At 41.5% G+C, this 24645-nt stretch overlaps 1 protein-coding gene across 1 annotated transcript in view; it reads right to left on the bottom strand.

Moving 5' to 3' along the window:
• tshr (thyroid stimulating hormone receptor) overlaps positions 1-24645 on the bottom strand; it is a 47432-nt gene that overhangs the window by 14830 nt on the left and 7957 nt on the right. The window contains exons 2-6 of the mRNA XM_063222122.1: positions 6003-6074; positions 3521-3595; positions 1822-1896; positions 1285-1359; positions 129-206 (exon numbers count right to left, since the gene is read on the bottom strand). Coding sequence (XP_063078192.1) covers positions 129-206; positions 1285-1359; positions 1822-1896; positions 3521-3595; positions 6003-6074 — 375 coding nt within the window. The remainder of the gene's footprint in view (positions 1-128; positions 207-1284; positions 1360-1821; positions 1897-3520; positions 3596-6002; positions 6075-24645) is intronic.

The raw sequence follows: 24645 nt of genomic DNA, 5'->3' as shown, positions 1-24645 counted from the left end.
AAGAATCCACAGTAAATGCTAAATATCATGCTGTCAGGGTTAAATTGTCAGGAAGCAAAGGCTGTGATTACCCCGTCTATGAAAGCTAGTTGGCAAAAAGTGGAAAGGCATGCACACTTCATACTCACAGCATCAGCGTTTTATTGGTTATGCCATTGAATGCATTAGCTGGAACATAAGTGATGAAGGGATTATCACCGAGCTCTCTAAGGGAATAAAACAGGTAGCTCATTAGTTGCAGGGTAGCCCTTTGAGGAATACCAACATATACGTACTATACAGTATTTGATCAGAAGTATAGCAAATTCTTCAGTTCTCATGATGTAACAAACAATCTGCAGGATTTTAGCAGTTGGTTCTATGTGAGTTTAGAATGTTTGAATGAAATTCGGGACCTACAAGGAAATATCTGTACTCCTCATGGTTACTAATGTGTAATAAGCACAGTAGGATGTTAGCATTTAAAGGTACACTGTGTAATGTTCGTCGAAATTTCTTTCCAGCACACTGCCCATTCGCAAATGTTACCTTTTTCACAAATACTTACCACCACCATCAAATTCTAAGTATTCACTATGACTGGGAGATTGCACTTTTCTTACATGAAAGGTCACTCTTCTCCATGTCTGCCATTTTGAATTTCCAGAAATAGACATTTTTGCTGCAAAACGTATTGTACTTTGGTCATGCTAGTAATTATTTCTTTTCAAATTCAGTATACTCAAGAAAAAAATTGGAAATAGGCAGCACAGTTTCAACGAGCAGCATTGCTGCATACCCTACTCTGGCCACCATCCTACACAGTGCACCTTTAAAGGAACAGACCACTCTTTTTTGATTTTCGCATATTTGCAGTATTTCCAAGCATTATTCATGAATGTGCATATCATTTTTGTCTATGTGTTTGCATTGCCCCGTTTAACAGTATAGCCAAATTAGGCATAGTAATGCAAGTCTATGGTACAAAATAAAACATCATCAAATGTAGGTATAAACCATTTTAAAATTAATATAAAATTCACCACAGTGTAAAACGGAAATTTAATTCTGTCCAGTGATGACTTTTGGCTTGATGCTAAAGATACCAGTTACTTCCAGTGATTATGCTAAGCTATGCTAATAATTCTGATCCAATAAATCTAAGTACTGAAAACACTGAGAAGAAAATAATATGCACATTCATGAATAATGCTGGGAAATACTGTAAATATGTGAGAATCAAAAAAGGGTGGTCTGTTCCTTTAAGTTTTGTGAAGATGTACAGCATTGATAATGCACACTTACAGGATGAAGTTCACAGTATTTGAGAGAATCATGTTCAGGTCAGGAAAGCTTGTAAGGCCGGTGTTGAGCAATCCCCTGCAATGAAATCATATTTGTTACCCATCAAACATATACTATCAGGGCTGGACTGAGGGAGAAATAGGGCCTGGGCACTTTTGGCTTAAAGGAGCCCCTCATAATTAGCGGTGGAGAACTGACTCACCGGTGGGCTCTGCACCCTCGTGGGTCCCTATATATCCCCATATTTTCAGAAATGTAAAAAAAAAACTAAAAAAAAACAAGACCCACCGGGAAATGCCTGGTATGCCAGATGGCCAATCCAGCCCTGAATACCGTAGGTCTATAAGTATATACAAAGTATATACAAAGTACATACATATATTTTCTTTCTTTCTTTCTTTCTTTCTTTCTTTCTTTCTTTCTTTCTTTCTTTCTTTCTTTCTTATATACAAAGTATAGACGTACATGGTTTAATATTTTCATGGTAAAGTTCAAGAAAAAGTGGAACTTGCTTCAACTTCAGGTTAACCAACTTACAAATAGTCCAGGTCTGGAAGGTACTGAAAGGCCTCAGCGTCAATGAAAGTCAGACTTTTAGCGTTCCTTATTTCTCTGTGTAAAAGGAAAAAGATTGGAATATGAGCTTCAATACTTCAAAAACCCTTAGCACACTCAGCCATCTTGCTCAATTTATACGGGCATTCAGAGCCACACGTTTCCTTGGCAGAAAAACAGCAAGTCAGCTGCGTTCTCAGCCCCCATGTTTTCGAAGGCTCAGTACATGGGCTCTCCTCACTTTTCTTACATGTGTATCAAGTCAAGTCAAGTAAAATCAAAGTTTATCTATAGAGCACTTTAAAATACAACAAGATAGCTGACCAAAGTGCTGGACAGGCAGATAAAAGGACTTGAGGACCCCTTAAAACACACAAAGACAACAACAGAAATCAGAGTGTGAGAGTATCAGCGTGTGAGTCGCACACAGCATTTCCATCCAAGCTGCGCTATATGAAATAGTGAGCGCAGCAGCTAGGTTTCAATGCTAAGGCCCAAGCCAAATAAACCAGTGATTTTGACTAATGCTAGCAGACAGACCTATATCAGCTCGAAACTGTTGACCAAGGGGAAATTGCTTGTAGGCAAACGGAGGTAATCTGTAGCACGTGTCGTGTGCTTAGGCTAGCCTCAATTATGGCCTTATTAGTGTGTTTTCATTGGGTTGCCGCGGCAGAAGCTAAGCTCCGGCGCAACAGTAGAGTCTTCTTTTGCTGCCATAACCTGTGTGGTAGTATAGACACCTGTAAGACAGCTGGCCTCCTCACACGCACGCACGCACGCACGCACACATGTGCACGCACAGATACACACGTGCAAGCACAGACAGACACCCACTCTCATGAAATCGTTCGCGTCAACAGACACAGACAGACAGACAGACAGACACACAAACATAAACACACACACACACACACACACACTACTGCTGAAATTACTATACAAACACACAAACACGCAAACACACAACCCCCCAAACACACTACTCCAAAAACCACTCTAGTCAACAAGCTGACTGGTATCCTGACCATGTTGAGTGGCACTCTAAAACTCAGCCACAGAAAAAGACGAGGAAAGGAGGAGACAAAAACAAACCCTTCCTCTCCTGCTGTTGCTATAGTATCAGCTGAACGATGCTGTTGTATCACATGGATGACGGGAAATGTTTTCCTGTTCCTTTCTTTCTTTCTTTCTTTCTTTCTTTCTTTCTTTCTTTCTTTCTTTCCTTCTTTCCTTGCCCACGCTTCCAGGAAACCTGAGGAATTGAGACTTCATGGGTAACGGAGGCGGCCTGTGCTCTAGACTAGACCCCCGGGAGCAAAAACTACAGAACCATCTGGACGCCTAGTTGTCACTGTCCCCTTTTCAGTCAGTCTGTCTATCTGCCTATCTGTTTTATTCTGCTTAGACCTCAGCGTAGCGTAGGTAGGACAGAAGAATGCACACTCTTATTAGTCGAGTGAGTCATACAATCAAGTCCCGGTCGTATGGTAAGTTAATGATGATTAAATCCCAATGAAAGAAAAAATAAATCACCTGAAAATATCAAGAAAGAAAGAAAGAAAGAAAGAAAGAAAGGAAGAAAGAAAGAAAGAAAGAAAGAAAGAAAGAAAGAAAGAAATTGCATTTACATGTGAATTGTTTAATAATATTTTTTTTTTCGGAAATAGTTCGAACTCACATGTGAATGATTTTCGTTAGATTGTGAAAGGAGTGTTGCTCCAGCCTTGTCAATGTTTCATCCACATTAATGACTCTAAAAAGAGGAAAACACTTTATTAAGGAATGCAAAATACAAGTGACAAGATCAAGTTATAAAAAAACCCCATCAAAAACACTGAAAAGTCCCTTCAGCACAGAACTGGAACTTACAGTAAGACAGTTCAGAAGAACATGCATCACACGCTAGGGCTGGGCGATATGGGAAAAAACTACATCACGATATGGATTACTTTATATCACGATATCGATATATATCACAATATAGCACAATTACATACATTTTCAGTTATTCGCTTTATTTGCTCTTTATCTTTTCATATCGCAAAACAACCTTTCTTTGAAATTGATCTTTTTCTTCTTATTTTTACCGTTACATGAACTTATAATGTGTATAGTGGCAACATGAAATGTAATCAAATGATATTCAGTTGTATAAAATTGATAAAATTACTATCACGATATAAACGATATAGGAGAAAGGTCACGATATACACTTTTATATCACGATAACGATATACTGTATATCGTCATATTGCCCAGCCCTATCACACGCCCTTAACAATATGTTTATGTCATTCCCGGAATCCCATCTACTGTAAGTTACGGTACCTACAGTCCTAACTGTACCTACACTTGATGAGACATGATGAAATGTGTGGCAGAGGAACTCCTCCATTCTGTCTTGATCGATTTCCAAGTGATAATCAGCCTGCCGAGTATGTCACTCTACCTAACCACTCTGTTGAAAATTCAGTTCCAACTTATCTTTGCTGTGTTATGATAGGCGTGTGTGTGTGTGTGTGTGTGTGTGTGTGTGTGTGTGTGTGTGTGTGTGTGCGCATGCATGCACAGATGCATGCACTTCCAATATCATGTGTGTGATTCGAATAGTCTTGGGAATCCAATCTAGCCGGCTCCACCCAAGCACCTTTACACTTCAGCTAGAGAGCATGTCTGCCTCTCCATGTGCTTGTCTAAGTTTGTGTTTGTGTGCACAGTAGGTGCACGTGTATTTAAGGAAGGAAGGGAGAGGGATAGAGAGAGAGAGAGAGAGAGAGAGAGAGAGAGAGAGAGAGAGAGAGAGAGAGAGAGAGAGAGAGAGAGAGAGAGAGAGAGAGAGAGAGAGAGAGAGAGAGACATAGGAGGCCTCTGAGGCTGGAGACAGACAGAACCCAGCAGTCCTTTCTACCAGTGTTGCCAGAAGTGTCTGATCAAATCCCGCCCAAAAGGTTCTCAAAAACCGTCAAAATGTGTTTAAATTCCGCCCAATTTCAACAAATTGCACTGACATCTATGGGCACAAAACTGCAGAAAAAAACGCCAAATGGCCAATTTTTCCTGTTTGTTCCCCACAGACGGCCATCCCAAGTAGCTCAATTGGGCGGGTACCCGCCCAATCTGGCAACACTGTTTTCTACCTCTGAGTCTAGCATACCAGCAGCAACACCCTGACCCACTGGGGGCCACTTCAACATTCCATTTTTGGGGGGTTGTCTGTCAGGAATGTATTAGCCATTCCAGCGGCAATTAGCTTACTTGGTTTGGGTTTGATGCTAAACAGAAGCTGTTGCATCTCAGGTACCACAATGGAATAACGTGCGTGCGTTCGTGCGTGCGTGCGTGCGTATACTATAATTGAACATTTTCCCTCTTACTTAACAATGCAGTGTTGACACTATTCTAAAAATATATGGTCCCAATCAATTTACAGTTATCTCAACTCCGATTGTTGAATTGAACTGCTACATTAACCCATTTTAGCCAGATGATTCATATATGTTGTTTGACCTTTGGTGCCTAGAGCGACATAAACGCTACATTCAGGCTCTTGAGATTTTAGCTTTTTCAATAAAAATGTGGGTATGTTACAGCTGAATGAAGACTAATGCAAGATGAGGGTCTTAGGGTTTAAATGCAATCATGTTTCATGTTTTTATGTGTGCATCAGAGGCTGAGATATTTAGGTTTGTATAGGCTGAGGGCAAATCTATCAACAAGGGCTTAGGCATTCAGCAGGCATTTTTTTTGCAGGTGCTTTAGGGCATCAATGGGTTCACAAATGAATTTAGATCATATGGCCTGTGTATGGCGTAGCAGTGTTAATTCAACACTCAAAAGAGTTGAAATTAACACACTGAAATCCAATGGGACAATATATTCTAGACATAGTGTTGAACACTGCGTTTTTTACTGTGTGTTTTCCCTGTAGACTTTTTGATTACTAGTGAATGGAGAATGCTGTGCAGCAGGTGAATAGCCGCTCTTCCCTGGCTAGCAAACAGCACTCACATTACACTACAGTATGTGTAGTCTAGGGAGTAGTGCAGAATAACAGCAAATGCTTGTAATGGCTGACGGTACGTTGTCAGAGTGTTTTTTAGGCGAGCCACTATTGCCTCACAGTTAATGCAACATTTGGAAAAAAAAAATGTTTAACTCACATGCTGGAAACATTCACCAGCTCAGCAAAGGCATCCTCTGGAATTGATATCAGTTGAGTGTCATACAGCAACCTGTAAGGTGAAAGAAGGAGGAAAACGTTTATTTGTACTGCAAGTACCACTAATTAAGGGATAGATTGGTTCATTATCACACAGTGAGCAGACGGAACGTCTTCTGATTGGCTGAGGAGGTGTCTTTTATTCCCCAAGAGCAGGGCACCTATGATCTCATGCTTCTTTTCTAACTTTCTGGCGAAGTGCCGTTACTAATTCTAAACTGCAGGTTGCTATGGCCAAGACCCCGTCGTTAATTCTATCGCATTTGGGTGTCAAGCCAAGACCCCGTCGTTGATTCTATCGCATCTGGTAGTCAAGTCAAAAACCCAGTCGTTAGTTCTATCACATTTGGTTGTCAAGTTGCCCCGACGTTCTGCGCGTGTCCTTACATGCCTCCAATAGAGGCGCGTCTCACTAGATTAGGAAGTGGTGCCCATAGCAATGTACCAAGCGCAGTGGTTAATCTACTTTCTCACGAAGCCTTAGATCAACATATTAATAAATTAACACTTAAATGCTGGTAACCGGGTGATTACCTGAATAGCGGACTTCGAGGTGTCCCGATATCAAGGGAAAATGGACTTGGCGAAGCGAACAGCCCTTCGGCTGCGCCGTCGGGCTGTTAGAACGCTCCGCCTCGTCCATTATTTCCCTGATATCGGGACACCTCGTTGGCCGCTATTCCATACATAGGTTCTTCCACGTAATGGATATATTATTAAATTCCATTAGTGAGTGTTTTTATTTTTACTTCATTGAAATGATCCTCAGCACAGCAGATTTTTCCAGGGGGTGGGCAATGAAAAATAATACAATAACAATGAAAATGGTGTATTATACCTGGATTTATTTTGTTGATGAAAATGTAGTTGATTTTCCACAAAATTAGCACTTTTATAGATGGGACATGTTTTTTCAAGAATCATTGGTACTAGGCCTACCGTATGCCCATTTGGGATGTGTACACGTACTGTATTTCTCAACGGTTTCTCACAAGTAATGCCTGGTCGCCCCACTATCATCTCCCTGATCCACACAGTTATCCACGTTCATGTGCAAAGCATAGTAATCTCACAATGATCTCTAGACGTTGTGATTTGGGTTGCAGCACCATATTTTTGCCAGCATGATTTTCAGCCCACAAACAGTGGAAGAATAGTCACCATTCACCAATTAATGACTCAGGATTCGCTACTCATGCAAGAAACCCATCTACTGTACATATAACGTCATTCTTCTGTTTATCAACTACGCTAAGTTACGCTAAGTTAGCAACTACGCTTACGACGAGAAATGCACCCCAGAAGAGATTACATCTGTGATGGTAACCAGATGAGACTGTATGAGGCATTCTGTGCTAAAGATCCCTGTTCGTTTACCTTGACTGGAGCATGGGGAGCAAAGCTTCAATAACGAAGTGGAGTCAAGTTCACACAAACAAGGCCTGATCTCTGAGCTCTTCACAGCAAACCTTCCTGAGCAATCTCCCTTTCTTCTCTCTCTCTCTCTCTCTCTCTCTCTCTCTCTCTCTCTCTCTCTCTCTCTAAGCAATGTCTCTTTGATGTGTGTGAGGAGAAAGGTTTGTCACAGAAACACTGGATGAAAAAAAAACGTCCAATTGAATAGATCTAGAGGTGCAGCCAAAGCAAACGTAAACAGACTCCTCACCCCCACCCCTACCCCTCTTTCTCTGTGTGTGTGTGTGTGTGTGTGTGTGTGTGTGTGTGTGTGTGAGAGAGAGAGAGAGAGAGAGAGAGAGAGAGAGAGAGAGAGAGAGAGAGAGAGAGAGAGAGAGAGAGAAAGAAAGAAAAAGAGAGAAAGAGAGAAAGAGAGAGAAAGGGTGGGGATACTTTCTCCAGGATGGAGACCTTCAAGTGGCACTTTTGACAGCAAACAGCAGAGGACATCAATAACCTCAACAAAGCAATCGATCAATGTTACTGTTATTCCACTGCCATGTTGAATCTGGTGACTATCGAATAACCAATTGGCCATCATTAGCCCACAAGCACGCATCCTCTGAGGTCAGAAGAGGATAGATATACATGTATCTGTTTGTGGGCGATGAGGAATATGCCAAAGACATGCATGGTTGGTCAAACAATGGACTAATTCACTGTTGAGAAATTGGCTCTACTTGAGAGGAAGAGACAGAAACGGTGCGTTTGAGTGTGTGTGTGTGCGTGCGCTTACATGTGTGTGTGTGTGTGTGTGTGTGTGTGTGTGTGTGTGTGTGTGTGTGTGTGTGTGTGTGTGTGTGTGTGTGTGTGTGTGTGTGTGTGTGAGAGAATGTGCATATGCGTGTGCAGATGTTTGTGTGTGCGATTGGGGGTGGGGGGTGGGGGGCTGGGAGTGGGAGATGTATTTAAAACAAATTAAATCAATCACCATGACACTGAGCAGATGCCGTCACCTGACACCCCAACGTTGGCTACGTGGGACACTTTAAACCTCAGTTCAAATAATCATAGCGAGTTTCCCTGGCCTACGTGCGCACACACTGTGTGTGTGTATGCCTGTGTGTACTTGCTTGCCAGCTCACAGACCGACTCAGAAGGCTTCTTTTCGGGTGGGAATTACGAGCAATTTGTCATCCAAGAAGGAAACAGTGAGAGCAAACATGTCCAGCGCGTCGGTTTGAAGAGAGGCTATGCCATGTCTTTTACAGCCGTTGAGTCGTAGATAGGCCGACACTGTGTGTGCAGCCTTCCATGTGAACTCCAACAACTTCAACAACTCTTACTGGGGCCCCTCACTGCTCCACCAATCAGCGCTCACTCACCATATCATATAAACCTGTGTTCCCTTGACTGGCCATCTAACTGGGGTACAAGTATACCTTTGGGGGTACTAAGATTAATTCTAAGCGGGTTAGTTCGTAAATCTGAGTCTGACCCGCATGAAAGTAATTGTTTTGTGTGTGGAGCTACAGTAAACCGTCATGTTACAATTTTAATGTATTTCTTTTTTCCCCCCGATTTTTTTTGGTCTTTTATGACAGTTTGAGAGGTGGACAGGAAGCGAATCGGGAGAGAGGTCTGCAAATGACCCGGGCTGGCAAGACGAGTGCCCTACCGGTTGGTCACGGCAGGGCACATTTTATATGTATTATTCATATGATTCTAAAGACCCCTTAACTCATTGGCTGCCTTAGCCGTCGAATGACGTCATTTTGAATAGTGACGCCCCCTGCCTTCGACGTCGTTCGCCGATAATTGCGTTTTTTTACAGCCACGCCTTGAGGACGGTCTGACCTATGTTGTGTATTAATTTCACGCCTCTAGTCATGTTCTAACTGTTCCTGTAGGTGGCAGAAGTGTCCTTAGGAACAGTCAGGGTAGGGCATTAGCTCACATCTAGAGGAAATGTCAAGACAAAAACATCCCTTTTTACTATTATAATCTCAAAAGTAGCATAGCAAAATCATTTTTGAAAGTAAAGCACCTGTGACAGTAGTCTACTTTCTTGCCCTCTGATTTTAACACAGGTATTCTACTGATTTTAGTGTCAGAGCCTGACAAAAAAAAAAAACTTCCTCTCATGACCGAAATACACCCCCCTGTTGCCATCTAGCTAGTAGGCATTGTAACTAGCTTGCCCAAAATACACCATGTTCAACCAGAGATGATCTGTGTGGCAACTGTTTCATTTTGGATAAGTGATCAGCCTACACAACATCAGGATGATGCGTACAAAAGATCATCTAACAGGAAAATGCACAGGACTAGTGGTCACCTCAGTTGGGAATGTTTGGCTATTGTTTGCTACGCTAGCTAGCTAGCACGAAATCGCTAACAACTTACAACTAAGCCTAAATAAAGGAGCCTTGGTAAGTCAACCATTTTTACTCATTCTACAGTTGCAGTTATGGATCTGTATATTATGATCAGCTTACTGTATCATCAAAAAGACAGGGGGGTTGCAGATTCTTGGAACAGAGCAGGCTAGCCTTTGTGTCTGGTCAGATACATTCAGCTCACATGAGAAAGCATTGCACTTAGCCTCCTTCCCCACTCCAATCGGCTTGTGAAATGTTGGATATGTGATCAGTACTTTATCAAAAGAAAATTCATTGAACAATATATGACAAGATCACTATAGCAGAAACATGATGACAGTAATCATCAATCTGCAAATTGTCCGCTCTGCCAAAGAAGCAGCAGTAAGCTAAGTTGTGCTGCCTGCCTGTCTCCCAGTTCACACGGTACAGGAGGAAACAAATCAGCTGTGATTTGTTCCCCAACGAGAGGAGGACAGGCTAAACAGAGGGACAGTATTTCTGTGAGTTTAGTATTTCACATGAGTTACATGCACCTGCTGTCATGATCCATTGTGCGCGCCAGCAACAAACCAAAACACTCTTGTTTTCAAGCCCACCCCGTTATATTTCAGTACATTATTAGGTTGAAAAGACCATACAAACGATCTTTTGTTCTGGCTACAGATGACAGGAGACTCTGTAATAGCATCTGATAGGTTTGGAGTTGTTAGGACGGTGTCATTATGAGCAAAAACACTTGCAATTATAGGTCAACTTCAAATGGCGTTTTCTCAGCTTTTTGGCTAGAAAGCAGCATTTTGGCGAATTCCACTTATTTTCAACAGATGATTATGAAAGAACGGAAAGGGGTAGAGAGACACCGTTTTTTTCTGATGACAGATGAGCGTCTAATCTGTGTTTTGATAGGTATGGTGTTGACATAGACACAGAACTCAATTTTCTGTGAGCCTCCAAAAAACACCCAAAATGCTGAAAAAGCTCTGGCACTCTGGGTTACTCTTTTATGAAAATGGCTGGCAGCCAATGAGTTAAGGGTGGTTTATGCCTCGAGATCAGCGTCCCTGCGTCGTGATGCAGTGAGCCGCGCAGTTAACGGAGTGAAGCCCCCCCCATCACGCAGGTACTCTGGGGCACCTCCCCAAAATTGTGTCTCGACGCAGGGAGTGATGCTGACAGCGACGGCGTGAAGGGCGAAAATAGGTCTCTGATTGGTCCTCTCGACCAGCCTGCTCTGTCCTCGAGTCGAGAATAAGCTACTTCCTTGTTCTAACCTTCGTCGGTCTGGACTGTGAGGTCTTCATTAAATAAGTTGCCCGTGCTTTGTCGTTTCATTTATTAACACGAACCAAAGACAACACGTGCGCTTGCAAGTTACGACGCTGACGTTATTTGGACAGCTGAACAGTGTTTCCGAGGTCGAGGAAACATTCCACTTCGTCCTCGACAAATGAGTCACTTCTTTGTTCCAAACTACCACGGTGGCTGCCAGTGCAATCAAACATGCACGTGATATAAAGATTTAATGTTTAATTTTCATTGTCGTCGAGTCTGTGAAGCTAAAAAACAACCGACACGTCTATACTAGGTTACTCTTTGTATTGAAGGCAGTTTGAGCGTGGAATGGCATTGCGCAGACCGTGCTTCAAAACAGGGCATAAATCAAAATTAACTGCATCATGGCTGCGACAAGCTCACTCTGTGGCACTGGTAGGAAGCATAACCCGCTCTTTAGGCTACAAAGTAAAAAAAAAAATGAGGTGTCATTATTTCAGAGTTAAGTTATATACAGTACAGTAAATTCAGATAGAGTATTTAGCAGAGTTAAATTACAAATAACAATGAAATCGAACGTCAGTGTAAAAGTCTGCATGTGGACAGTGTAATTTCAGTTCAACAGCGAGATAATTATCACATTCTTGTGTCAATGGGTACACAGTGTGTTGAGAAGAATTAACTCTAACATTATTACACTGACCAAATATTAAATTAAACACCATTTTAAGTGTGGCTCAAGGCTATCTGAAAAGAAAATAAAGGTCCGCAACACTGTTAAATGAGCATTTAACAGTGTTGCGGACCTTTATTTTCTTTTCAGTTATCTTACGTTTGGTCCAGCACCTGTGCCACTGATGTGCGCCCTCATTCTTTGACTTTCAAGGCTATCTGAAACAGAGTTCATTTCAACTCTTCTTCTGGCATTTTTACTGTGTATATTTGCCTGACAGTTCTGTTAGAATTATTTCCAAGGAGTAAATATCTCCATATCATGATCTGAGACGCCAACTTGTCTGTCTCTCTTTCGCTTTGCATTCTGCAACTAAATCAACCGCTGGCTGTGTTTACAAGGGCATCAGCATCTTTGGTGGCAACAAGATTAAAGAGGAGAATGTCTTAGGTCATGTGGAGCATGAAGCGTGTAATGCCACATCCTGTTTCAAAGAGTGCCTTCAGTCTACTGGGCTAATGAAATAAGCCTTCTGTGTCAGGCAGAGGAAGTCAAGGTGTCATGTATTTGGCTGGCATACGGTTTATTTACACTGTGACAGTAGCATCATAAAACAAAAGTAGGCTACCTACAAAAATAAAATTAATGTAGAGGTGCAATTTTAATTCCTATTCACAATGTGACGCTTTGGGCATGGGCTGAAAACAATTGAAAAATCAAATCAAATCAATTGTATTCAGTCCATGCCCAAAGCGTCACATTATATAACATAAATAAATAAACTGTGGTAGAGACACTTCTCCTTTTGCACATCAATCCATTGAACTACTCCTCAATCTCTGTTCTCAGAGCCATTTTTTCTGGAGTTAAAAAGGAGGTGGAGTTGTAGTGTTGTTTTAATGTCTCATAGCCTGAAATGTAAACACAAGCCCACATTTAGCGTTTTCTGCAGGGAATGCAGTCTAGTTTTCTCCCTAATAGCGCCTACATGATGTACTTTTCCCGTGGACGTTTACAGTCGCCATAAATCAAATGTTTTTGGAACGTATACAGGAGGCATCAGTGTTCTTTTTTTCCCCTCTCTGTGTAATAATCCCTGGCCGTCTCATAGCCTGTACAGTACTGGCCGTTGACAACTCTCAGGCAGGAGGGACTGTGCGCGGGGACCGTTTAAGACAGCAATTCTACTGGCCTCTGCTCCACTCCGCTCGACAACTCTCAGCCTTTGAAGCCTTTTGGACGCGATGCTGTGTTTTCTTCTTGCTCTCTTTTTCCTAATTATTCACAAATGGCCGACTTTCAAGCGTGTTTGAAAATGTGCAGCAAAAAGGTAAATATTGTATTTGAGAGCATGAGCCAGGCTGGGCCTCTGTTTCTCGTGGAGAGTTGAGGAGTCACGCTATACTGTATGGGCTTTCAAGAGTAGAAGCACTGTGGCACTTTCCTTTCCACCCCGGCTGCCTCTTCAAATGCAACTCTGAGACTCTGTTTTGACTGCCTGAAGAAGGCCTGAATGCCGAAACACATTGGGGTCTTTTAAATGTCTAGAATGACTAAGCCAATAAAGGCTTTTTAACTTTTTCAAAAGGAGAGTGCCTTGCATTTTCTTCAGTTTTGCAACTCTGAGACTTTTGTACACACATGCATGCACACACGCACACATTCACTGTAAATAGACTTAAAAATATTGAAAATATTTAAATATAAAACATTGACCCTAGTGCCTGAAGGTGCATGACGCAACATTCAAGCTCATGAAATTTGAATCTTTTTTATTCAACTATTTTGGTGTAGAATTGAATGACAGAGGAGAGTCTTAGCATTTATATACAATTCATTTGATGCTTTTATGTTCCTCAGAGGCTGAGATATTGAAGGCTGGGGAACTCTAATCGTGATATAAAACATTCATCACGATTAAAAAAAGAATTTATCTAATCGCGATTAACATGATAAATCGTGACAAACCTTATTAATAATTACTCTTCTACAAAGATGAGCAAAATGATGAATAGAAGGAGATTTAAAAACTTGTCTAAAATGAGAATGTCTGCACTATATGTATTGTAGACAACATCATAGTATTTCACACTAGGTTACTGTGTTTTGTATATTTTCACATTCTGTGCAGCCAAGAAATCAAACTAACCCTGGTCTTGTGGACAACATTAGCCTGACAGGTCAGGCCATTCAGTTTGAATTACTTCGTAATCCACAAATGGTCTGATTCCGCTTCTCTGGGGAGGGTTTTCAGCCGGTGTTCAGACAACCGGCAGTGTTGCCAGATGTAAAATGCTGAACTATCGTATCAAAATCTCAAATTATCGTTTTTGGTGCCTTTTGGGGGAAATTATTGTACACGAACCAAATGTTTGCTTATGTCAACTGAAGGAAAACTCTGAAATTATCATATAACATGTGATTTTGACAGAGGACAAAATGATGTTACAAATTATTGTACATCTGGCAACGCTGACCTGTGTTATCGGGCAATGAGCGAACGCACTTGCGGAGCATAATAACAAACGGCAACTGCCAGCGATTGGTCAGGGCTCATTTCAAACCAGAGCTGAGCTCACTTCTCCCGCCCTTGTGCTCCAGGGCACTGAGGACCCAGACCTAAAATGAATTACGAATTGTAATTAATGTGATCTGGTAAAACCATTCTAGCACAACATGGCCAGGTAGGGTGGTAGGGGGACTATGCAATAAAGCAAGTGAAAGAAAGCATATCCCACCGTAGAGGCCAGGTGCATAACAATCAAAACAAATCCAGTAAACAGGTTAAAAAGGTCTGCAACATTGCTTGTCTTCCCGGTTTGTCCCGCACTGTGCAACCCATGGTGGTGTGTACAGCGTGGAGACCATGAAGGGCAGATTACATTTCTGCCTCTGCGTCCTTTGGCTAACCACTTTTGCCGTTCTGGTGGTGATCCGGATCACGAACCGGAACCAGGACATTTTTAAAGATTCTGTCAGCAGGATACTCAAAAACTAATCAACTGTTTTGGACGAAACTTTGTGGAGCTGTTAGTAATGACCCAAAGAACAAGTGATTAAATTCTGTTGGTGATCCGGATCACCAACCGGAACCAGGACTTTTCAAAATATTCTTCACTATCTAGACGCCCCCTAGTGACCAGAAATTGAATTGCGGGAACAGCACTAAAACAAGGCTAAAAGTCTTAGGGTGTAACATGGTCAATTGTATCAAGCAGCTTCCTTGGCGGAGGTCTGCGCTCTCTGAGTGCTTCTAGTTTGCAATGCTATTTCCCATTGCCAACTTCTGAAGTTGCTAACTGGCTAACAACTAAGCTTTCGAGAAACGTGCCTCTGGATGCCCATCAGGCCCAGGATACTGGGCAACATTGGGTTATGGTTCCGGACAGACAAAACCGGGTCTATTCTGGGTGCTGTGTTGCTTTCTGGGTTATTTTTATCTGCGGGAGACGGTGGGTCCTTTCTTGTCTGCATCCCCCCTACACAGGGAGCTAGGAGAAGACCGAGTGAAAGGAATGCACTCCTCTACAAGGGCCGGCCCTGGGCCTTGCGATTGTCTAGCCAGCTGAATTGGCGCACCGATTGAAGCTAATGTCTTCTGATTGGTGACTGCTTGTTCTATGGTGGAGTAGAGAACCGGAGAATGGAAAGGTTGAATGGATGTGTGTGTGTGTGTGTGTGTGTGTGTGTGTGTGTGTGTGTGTGTGTGTGTGTGTATGTTTGTGGGTGCGCGCCTGCCGTGTGCTAGGTGTGGGGATGCAAGTGGGGGGGAAGTGCAGGTGTCTGTTGAAATTTGTTAAATATGGCAGTGGGAGTTGGGTACTTAAGTACAATGCACAAGATATCAAGGAAAAGTTTAGAAAGCAATACTCATGATAGTGAAAAAAAAACAACTATTAGTAGCAAACCCTTGGAGATAGCACAGCCTCATGGGATAGCTTTATGGTACGCTGCACAAGAAACATACACAGTAAAAGATGCAGTGTTAAATCAACACTTAGAGAGTACTCTGGGACCAAAAACACTGTAGAACATGTTAAATGCACTCTCTGAGGGTTGAATTAACACTGTGCATTTTACTGTGTGCCGGCTTCACGTGCATATGAGGGAGGTGGACAAAGCCAGCTGAGAGATTTCAATCTGGCTAGACCTCGCCCTCCTCAAAATGACATATGGTACAGTGGGTGTACGGTGAGGACAGGTAGCATGGCGTTGGCCGGGCACAGGACAAAGTTATCTGAAAGGGCCCAAAACCCAATGCATATGTGTATATGGGATTAGCCCACATAATGAAGATCCTCTTGGACTTTTTTAAAAATCAACTGATGTTCCTGGGACAAGATTTTTTTTTTTTTCATTTTTGTTGAGCATTGCACCCTCCAAAAGCGCTGGTTGATTTTGAGGGATGGCGCTCTACATTCTTCTTCTTCTTCTGATATCTTTTGATGCATACAAAGTAATTAGGAACCAATGCTGGGCCCCATTTTACCTGGGCCCAGGACAGGTGACCCCTTTGTCACATTCCCACCCCCCTGGCCACCACCAGACTGCCCTGTGTGTGTGTACGGGTGCTGCAGGGAGAAGGAATTCTACGAAATAACAAACCCTTGGACTGGATTATGGCTGGCATTAGCGGCACGCGGCGTAGGAAACATACCCGCGCTGCGCATGGATTGGGAGACAGCAGAGCAGGCAGGCTGCAAAGACAGCTGGGTAATAGCCCTCAGTATGGCAAAGCCCCAAGTGGGAGCCACGCCTGGTTTTGGATGACTACTCACACAATCATCTACGTGTTCCTTCGGTTCCTGTGTTCTTTGTCGGTATGAAGTCTGTATGAAGGGATTTTCAATAATAATTCTGAATTTCAAGGGGCTAAATCTATGAATTGTTTTTCATGTAATATTGTCATGTAATATTTTCTACCTTCACAGGGCATGTGATCAGATATATGAGATTGAGTTGTTAATATCATTTTTTATAGGCCTTTACCATGACAAGGCCCCCCATATATCAGTAGATTTCAGCCAAGGCCCTTCACAATCATAGTCTACATCTGTGTGTCAGGGCTCCATTCGGATATATCACTGAGAAACATATAAGCTACATTTACTCCCATTGGGATGTATAAAATAATAATATAAGTACATTTTTTGTTTAAGTACATTCAAGATTTTTTTTATTTTGTTTTGCTATATTTTTTTTCTTCCAACTTACCGCAGACCCCTTTGCATCCCTTGGCGGGCCCCACTTTGAAAACCACTGGTCTAGATCACCTCCCAGTCAGCACCCTCCACAAAACAAATACTGTGCTAGGCAGCAACGTTGCAACTTCTGTTCCTTTCAAAATTCAAAATCTTCCCTCCCTTCAGCAGCGTGAGTGGAGAGCCATAGAGAGACAGTGGTTCTCTGCATAAGTGTTGGCAAAGGATGTGCTCAACTTCTTGGAAAAACGAAAGTCTTTGGGTGCGCGATAAAATGTATCAACTTAAGGAAGAAAAATCTGCACTCACAAACTGCGTCTCATTATTTATTTATATTACCACCATCAGCTATCAAGCCTTCATCAGTGCGTGGTACCTACTCTGCATAAGTGTTGGTAAGCAAGTCAGCTCTGCAATCGCAATGGCTTAAATAGAGTGTAGTGTAGCCTATTGTATAGTGCATAGTGCAGCCTATCGTTTGGCAGTACAGACAAATGACAAAAATTGTTTCAACGCGATATTATTGAATTAGATATCGGTTGACAGCGATATTGTTATCGCAATATAAATTCGATATATTGCTGCACAGCGCTAACACACAGCACTTTGAAAACCACTCGTCTACATCACCACCCACGCAGCACCCTCTTCAAAACAAATACTGTGCTGGGCAGCAACGCTGCCACTTCTGTTCCTTGGCCAAACACAGACAAGTATCACTAACTACCTAAGGATTTTTAGGAGGAGGGTACTTGAAGAAGAGTGTAGCCTCTTACTGCAGAAGGGGTCGCCGGCAACCCTATTCACTTGCTGAAAATACCTAACTACTTCATAACAACATTGCTATGGCATTACAGAGAGCCATAGTGCTGCGCTTAGGGGTTAATATTGCAAGAAGCAATCTAAAATCTTGAGTTATCTATCACCATATCAGTGTATCACCAGCAGAAAGGCTTAGGACAGGGTTGTCAAACTCAAATTGACTGTGGGCCAAAATCAAAATCTGGAACGAAGTTGCGGGCCGAGATAAGCGGCAAATTCCCACCAAATCTTAATCTTTACATTTAAAAATGAGATACAATCATGAATTTAAATTAATCTCCATTTCTATTTTATCACTTTTTCATTTCAATAATATTAATAATAATAATAATATTTCCCTACCCAACACTTTAAGTTCCCTTTCAAGTAAAAAGGGTTAATAAATTATTATAAGCAGCTGTTTTTGGCTTTTTTTCCCCCAAGACAGCCCAAAACTGCATATTTCTTGTTCTACACCTGGCAACACTAATTGCTTAGTTGTCGTTGTACACCTGGCAACACTGATCACTAGGACCGCATGTTGCTTGCGCAGCGCTTGACTAGCGAGTAAACACAGTGGGACAGAAACGGAACAGGGGTGGATTTCTCGAATCCGACCAAAATTAGCCTTCGGACCAAGTAAGTCCGAACGAAGTCCGACACAACAACTAACCAACAACTATGATTTCTCGAAAGCCTCTAACCAACAAAGTCCGATGTAGGTACGAAGTAAGTCCGATGAAATTCCAACCAAGTAAGTTCAGACGCACGATGAAGTTGTCGGAAATGCTCGGAGTGTCTCGCCTCAGCTCGGGTGCATTTGTCGCAACGCAGTGACGCTACCACAGTGCCTGTCAGTAATTATCCTACATCCCTATCAAAAGTCCACAAGTCTTTGTCAACACAATCATGTCCCCGAATTCACCCCTTCAACTTCAGTTATCAAATGCGACATTACAATCCATCATGCATTTTTTTTTTTACTTACGTTTAGTATTAATATTAACATTGTACAACCTACCACTAATTTGGAAGCACACTTGGTGGGTGAGTGGATGAGTGAATGTCGGAATATCATACACGTTTGCCATTTCCTTATTGGTGGCGTGAGTTCAATCCACGGTGAATAAAGTAGCCTAGCCTAATAACCACCCATCACATCTTTTTTTCCCCCAGAACGGCAAGCGAAGTCATTCTCACGCTCATAGGCAACGCAACACTTTCAACAGGTCATGGCCACGCAGAGTAGACAGTTTAATGCTGCTTGGAATGATAACTGAAATTCCACACGAGAATTAATAGAACATATCAGGATGTTTATGTCGTTTCCCTGCCTGCACGTCTTTACGCGCAAGGTATTGCCGTTGTGCGTAAAGACGCGGAGTCGGGAATGGAAGGATGATGTATTGGGGTAGGGCCATGGAAGGGGCCGCCAAAGTCTCTAAACGTGACACATTCAAAGTCGGAGGATACCTGTCAACACAATAATATCTCCAAAATCCACCCCATTAAATGCAGTACGCGTAACCAAATGTCGGCCTACACATCACTATCGCCATCAATGACTGAAGAGCAATGGTGAAAGGTAAGCGCGAATTAATCGCGGCTGCGTTTTCAGTGTCTGTGACAAGATTTCGACTCCCTCATTAAGATACATTAAGCGCAGGTGCCTATTCCTCTGCGAAACTGTTTATCCGCCCTCTCTATGTGCGTAAAGTGGCCGATCTATGCGTGCTGTACGCGCGTGTGGAGCTGTGGCATCCGAGAGTCTTTGCCTCGCGGCCACGCACGCAGTCACCAAGTAGCCTAACTGACTTAGTCCGGGAGCCGTGGGGTTGAACCCAGATTTCTTTGATAATGTTTTTTTTTTTTTGCTTTATCTGATAGATTTTAGGCAAGTCTTCAAGATTTCAGAGGATGCCCGGTGATATCCCTTGAGCATTTCCAGATTTTGAGCCTTTATTGTCCCATAAATGCAAATTATGACAAAAAACTAAAGACACCTAATATTACTGTGAATAATGTTACAAAATGTACCAAATTGCTTATATTACCTGAAACACATTCACATTGGACTGCCTTAACACTGCCCTTATTGAATATAGGGAGGGGTGTTATTTGATGAAAATGTTCAGATTCAACTTTAGCCCAGATTTTCTAATGCTAAAGCCCGAAAACCCCCCCCTACCCCAGAAATTACTTTTTAACCCCCAAAACGCCTGTTTTTGTGCTAATTGTGCATAGTTCCCAATGTTTTATGAGGTACAGAGTAAAAATATATCCATGCTGGATCATCTAATGGCATTTCATGTGGCATGCCATGCTGGAGGTGTATTTTTAGCAAAAAAAAGTCAAATGTCAAGGTCATATTCAAGGTCATCAATATGGTCTTAAATGCCTATTTTCTACCATTTTTCCATGGTTCGCCATCTTTTATGGAGTGCAGAACAGAAATATGGTCATGCTGGGCTATTGACTGGTATTTCATGAACCATGCCATACTGTAAGTGAGCAGCAAAATGTGTAGTGTCAGTCCTACTTAAGGTCAAAGGTCACGAAAATTGTTTAAAATGCCTATTTTTTATGTTTCAGTGTAGAAAGTTAACTAAGGGCACTTAAATGGCTACTTATGTGGTATGCCAATATTTTACACAATGCAATATCTTATTTCTAGGTTATATTGAGGGTTAAAGTGATCAAAATTGCTTAAAAATCATGTGAACTGATCATGGAATATAGCCTCTTTGTACAGATGCGCCCACCTACATTCCATGATCAGTTCAGACCCAATCAGACTTTGCTGGAATGACTCAACTACATCATAACAACATTGACATGAGAGCCTTAGATAAGAGATTAAGACTTGGTCATTACAAATTTGAGGACAATAAGGTTGAAACGTAGGCTCTGCGAGTTTCTTTTATGTCACAATGATCAGTGTGGATCACTTTTGTGATATCAGCCTGTCCAGTTAGGAAGCAACACTGTGAGTCCATTTGACTACTGTTGTGCAAATTTAACAGTGGGTAGAAATGGTAAAGGTAATATAAACAAGCCCCAAAACAGTTATCCTGTAGGTGGTGGCACAGCCTATCTCTCTTTTTCCATCCTTTCTGGCTGTTTTTTGGTCACATGCATGTTTTCAATGTCCCACCCCTGGAGTTACCATGGGTTGGTGTCTATCATCCACTAAATTTGCTCAGCTGTTATTCATCCAAGATACCATATCAATGTGTGCTGTGAAGAAGCAGAGTGTCCAGAGCATGGACGAGATGTCAAGAGACATGCCGTTACACCAGGGGACGTATAGGAGACTAGAACGGTTTTAAAACTTGGAAGTGGGATCACCATCTCCTTCCTTGGGACAGGTGGCACAGGAAAAGCACTGCCAGAGCCCTGAAAAATGAGGTTTGCAGGGTACTGATGTGTATGTTTCTGCTCAACTGGTCAGAAATAGCCTTCGTGAAGTCTGTTTGAGGGCCTGGTATCCACAAGTGAAGCCTATGCTTACAAAGAGACAAAGAGCAATTTGCATGAACCAAAAAACATCAAGAAAGGCACATTCACCATTGGTAACATTGATGCTGTTGTTGTTAATTGTTCTTCACATGTGAAACTTCAGTTATGATGGAAGAGGGTATTGGCCCTGAATAATAAACACACATTACACATTACACATTACGCTTTTCTAAGCATTGTAGCAACATGTAGATCTGATTTGAAATTGGTGCGATGCACATAAAGTTAACTGATTTATCGTTTTCACTTGGGTCATCCAACTTGCTTGACCTTTGTCTCTTAGGTCCCTTTTGTTCTTTACACCACATTATTGTGACACATTAGCAATATTTATGATTAGAAAAGTCAAGAGCTAGATCAAAAGTGTGTGAATATTACAGGTTTATTCATTTTGACATTTGTTTGAAAATCGCACCCCCCATCAATATTTTGTAACCTTTGACCTGTATTATGACCTTGACCCATTGTACTTGCATAGTTCAAAGACCTAAGATCATTAAATGGACCATTATGAACATAATCTGTGTGTTGCACTGGGTCAGCAACCCAATGACAATTTTTTCCTTAAAAATCGATATTTTGTAACTTTTGACCTTTATTATGACCTTGACATTGCACTTGCATATTTCAAATTACAACTTTGATATGCTATGCCACATGTAAGACCATAAAATTGCTAATATGGGAAATAATTAGTGCATTGTACTGGAACAGCAGTTGAAAATCACATATTTTCCCCTTAAAAATTGATATTTTGTAACCTTTGACCTCTATTATGACCTTGACATTGTACTTATATAGCTCAAAGTTCTACTGTGATATAGCATCATACATTTTAGACTATTAAATGGGAAATCATGAACATACTCATGTGTAGTTCTTGGATAACTGTGGATAAACTGACAAAATAGGCGAAAAACGCATGTTTTTGGGTGGGAAAAGTAATTTCTGGGGTAGGGGGGGGTTTTTGGAAGATTTTTTCAAAAAAATTACACAGCGGTGTTTCAAACATGTGGTAGCATCAGAAAATCAGGGCTATTGTGGTATTTGGTATTTACACCCCCCCCCTAATTGAAACAAACCCAATATGGGGTAATAATTAACCCTTTCATAACAGCAATCCCACAAATAAGGCGAGACACTGTAGGTGAATAGGGTATTTTTTTTAACTTGCAGATATCAATATGAAACTTTATCAGATGATTACTCGTATGAATTGGAGAAAAAAATGTATTACAAGTTTTCTATATTTTATGTTTAAATATGCTAATTAGGCTATTATCTAATTAAATATGCACTAATTTGCATATATTTTGATGCAATGAATCTGACCACCTGAAAATGCCAGCTTTTTTATTTTGTTAATATCGTACATACAAGATTATTTACTGTGGTTAATTGTGGTTATCTCCTTTTGTTATCCAGGTACAGAGAAAATACTGCTAATAACCTTAAAAAATGCGATTTCGGCCTATTTTTATGCATTTGGTTATATAAATCAGGTCATGAATGACAAATCAACAAATGCCTCAGTAAAAACATTCACAACATTGCTTAGAATAAGACTGTAAAGTATGGAACGAATTGTGCATTATGAGATCCTGCATAACATCACATCATGACAACATACATGACAACATCGCCGGTAGGTAGCCTACCACAAATAGCCAACATAAAAGAACCCCCCCCCCCCCAAAAAAAAGAACAACAGAGTGTGGGGGGGTAACTGGTGAGCAGTCGTTGGCTGTTCCAAAAGATGAGTAAAGAAATGACATACATCCAGTGTATCCAGACTGGTATTGAATGATCACTTAAATCCATAAAGCCATCAAATAAGATCTGTACATGCATTTAAATTTACACAGAAAGACCTATATACACTGCAACATACAGTACCGCACGCTCAGAGACAGTGAGAGAGAGAGAGAGAGAGAGAGAGAGGTCTAAACATAGGAAAACAGCTATACATTATATATAGGCCTACTGTTGAGTCAAAAAATTAAGTCAATCCAGTGTATCCTGACTGGTATTAAATGATCACTTAAAAATCCATAAAGCTATCAAATAAGACATGTACATGCATTTAAATTCGCACAGAAAGACCTGTCTACACCTATACAACATACAGAGTCCTTAACACCTAAAACACCTATAGCCTATATTATATACACTACACGCACACGCACACGCGTGCACACACACACACACACACACACACACACACACACACACACACACACACACACACACACACACACACACACACACACAGTAAAGCTCACACAACATTGGTTCGGCAGCATCCCAGCCGAAAACATGCACAGAAAATGGTGCAAGGCACACTGTTTACAGCACAGCTACATTTCTTAGAATTGCAGGGGCTTTTACTCTTGCAACCACATCTGATCATCTGTAAAATGTAGTCTGGTGCCACTTTGAGATTTTCTGGAACACTTATTGGTATCAGTGCTTTGTTGCATGGGTCTTTCTTCCATCCAAATGCTTCAGGAGATAGTTCAGGTGGAGTGTGAACCAATGTCCTAATGAGCCCTTCTCACATTCTCAAGAAATGCCTCTGTTGTTGGAGGAAGAGCAGCCAGGTTAGGTGAAGATAAATGACCTTTCCCATTCTTTTTTCCCCATACCACCAACCTTGTATGTGACATGCTGATACTGTCTGGAATGCCATAACACGCCAACACAAAGTTAGTGGCCTCACTGGAAAGTTGTTGGAATGGTGCCAGCACATTACCAATTGATGTTAAGTGATATCCAGCTTTTAGGGTCTTGATAACAGAGCCTTTACCAATACCAAAATAGGATGCCGCAGTGTCACACCCTGATATGGCATGGGCTGGTAAAAGGTCAATTACAATGTCATTTTTTGGATTTACATTTTTAATTTTATCTCTTTCCATGTTAATACGACCACCACTGAAATTATGTACTTTGTAGGCAAACAAATAATCAGCCAAAAATTATGTAATTATTACTTACAATTTTTATTTTGTGTTACAACAGCACAGGAAGAGTAAATAGCAATGTATGAAATAGTGAAATTCTGTGTTGAATTAGTAATCCTTTCTGGGTATGTCTGAGCTGACACCACCAATATTCGCCTAAATGTTACATATTTCTGCTTGACAAACAGCTAGTTATGTAATTGTCTGACATTTATTTGGTACGAGGACACTTTCTCCACTTTGATGTGGCAGGCCTACCACCCAGAATGCTCTATGGTTAATCATAGTGCAGTTATGAAGCTGTCAAAAGCTTGTGGGCTATGGCTGCAGCGAAATCAACATGAAAGGGTTAATATCTGAAATTGGCACATCACCC

This window comes from Engraulis encrasicolus, chromosome 18 (genome assembly GCF_034702125.1).
Source record: "Engraulis encrasicolus isolate BLACKSEA-1 chromosome 18, IST_EnEncr_1.0, whole genome shotgun sequence".
In the NCBI taxonomy this organism is placed as follows: Eukaryota; Metazoa; Chordata; class Actinopteri; order Clupeiformes; family Engraulidae; genus Engraulis; species Engraulis encrasicolus.
Note: the sequence above shows the minus strand (reverse complement) of the source record. Positions and strands in the feature narration are given on the sequence as shown.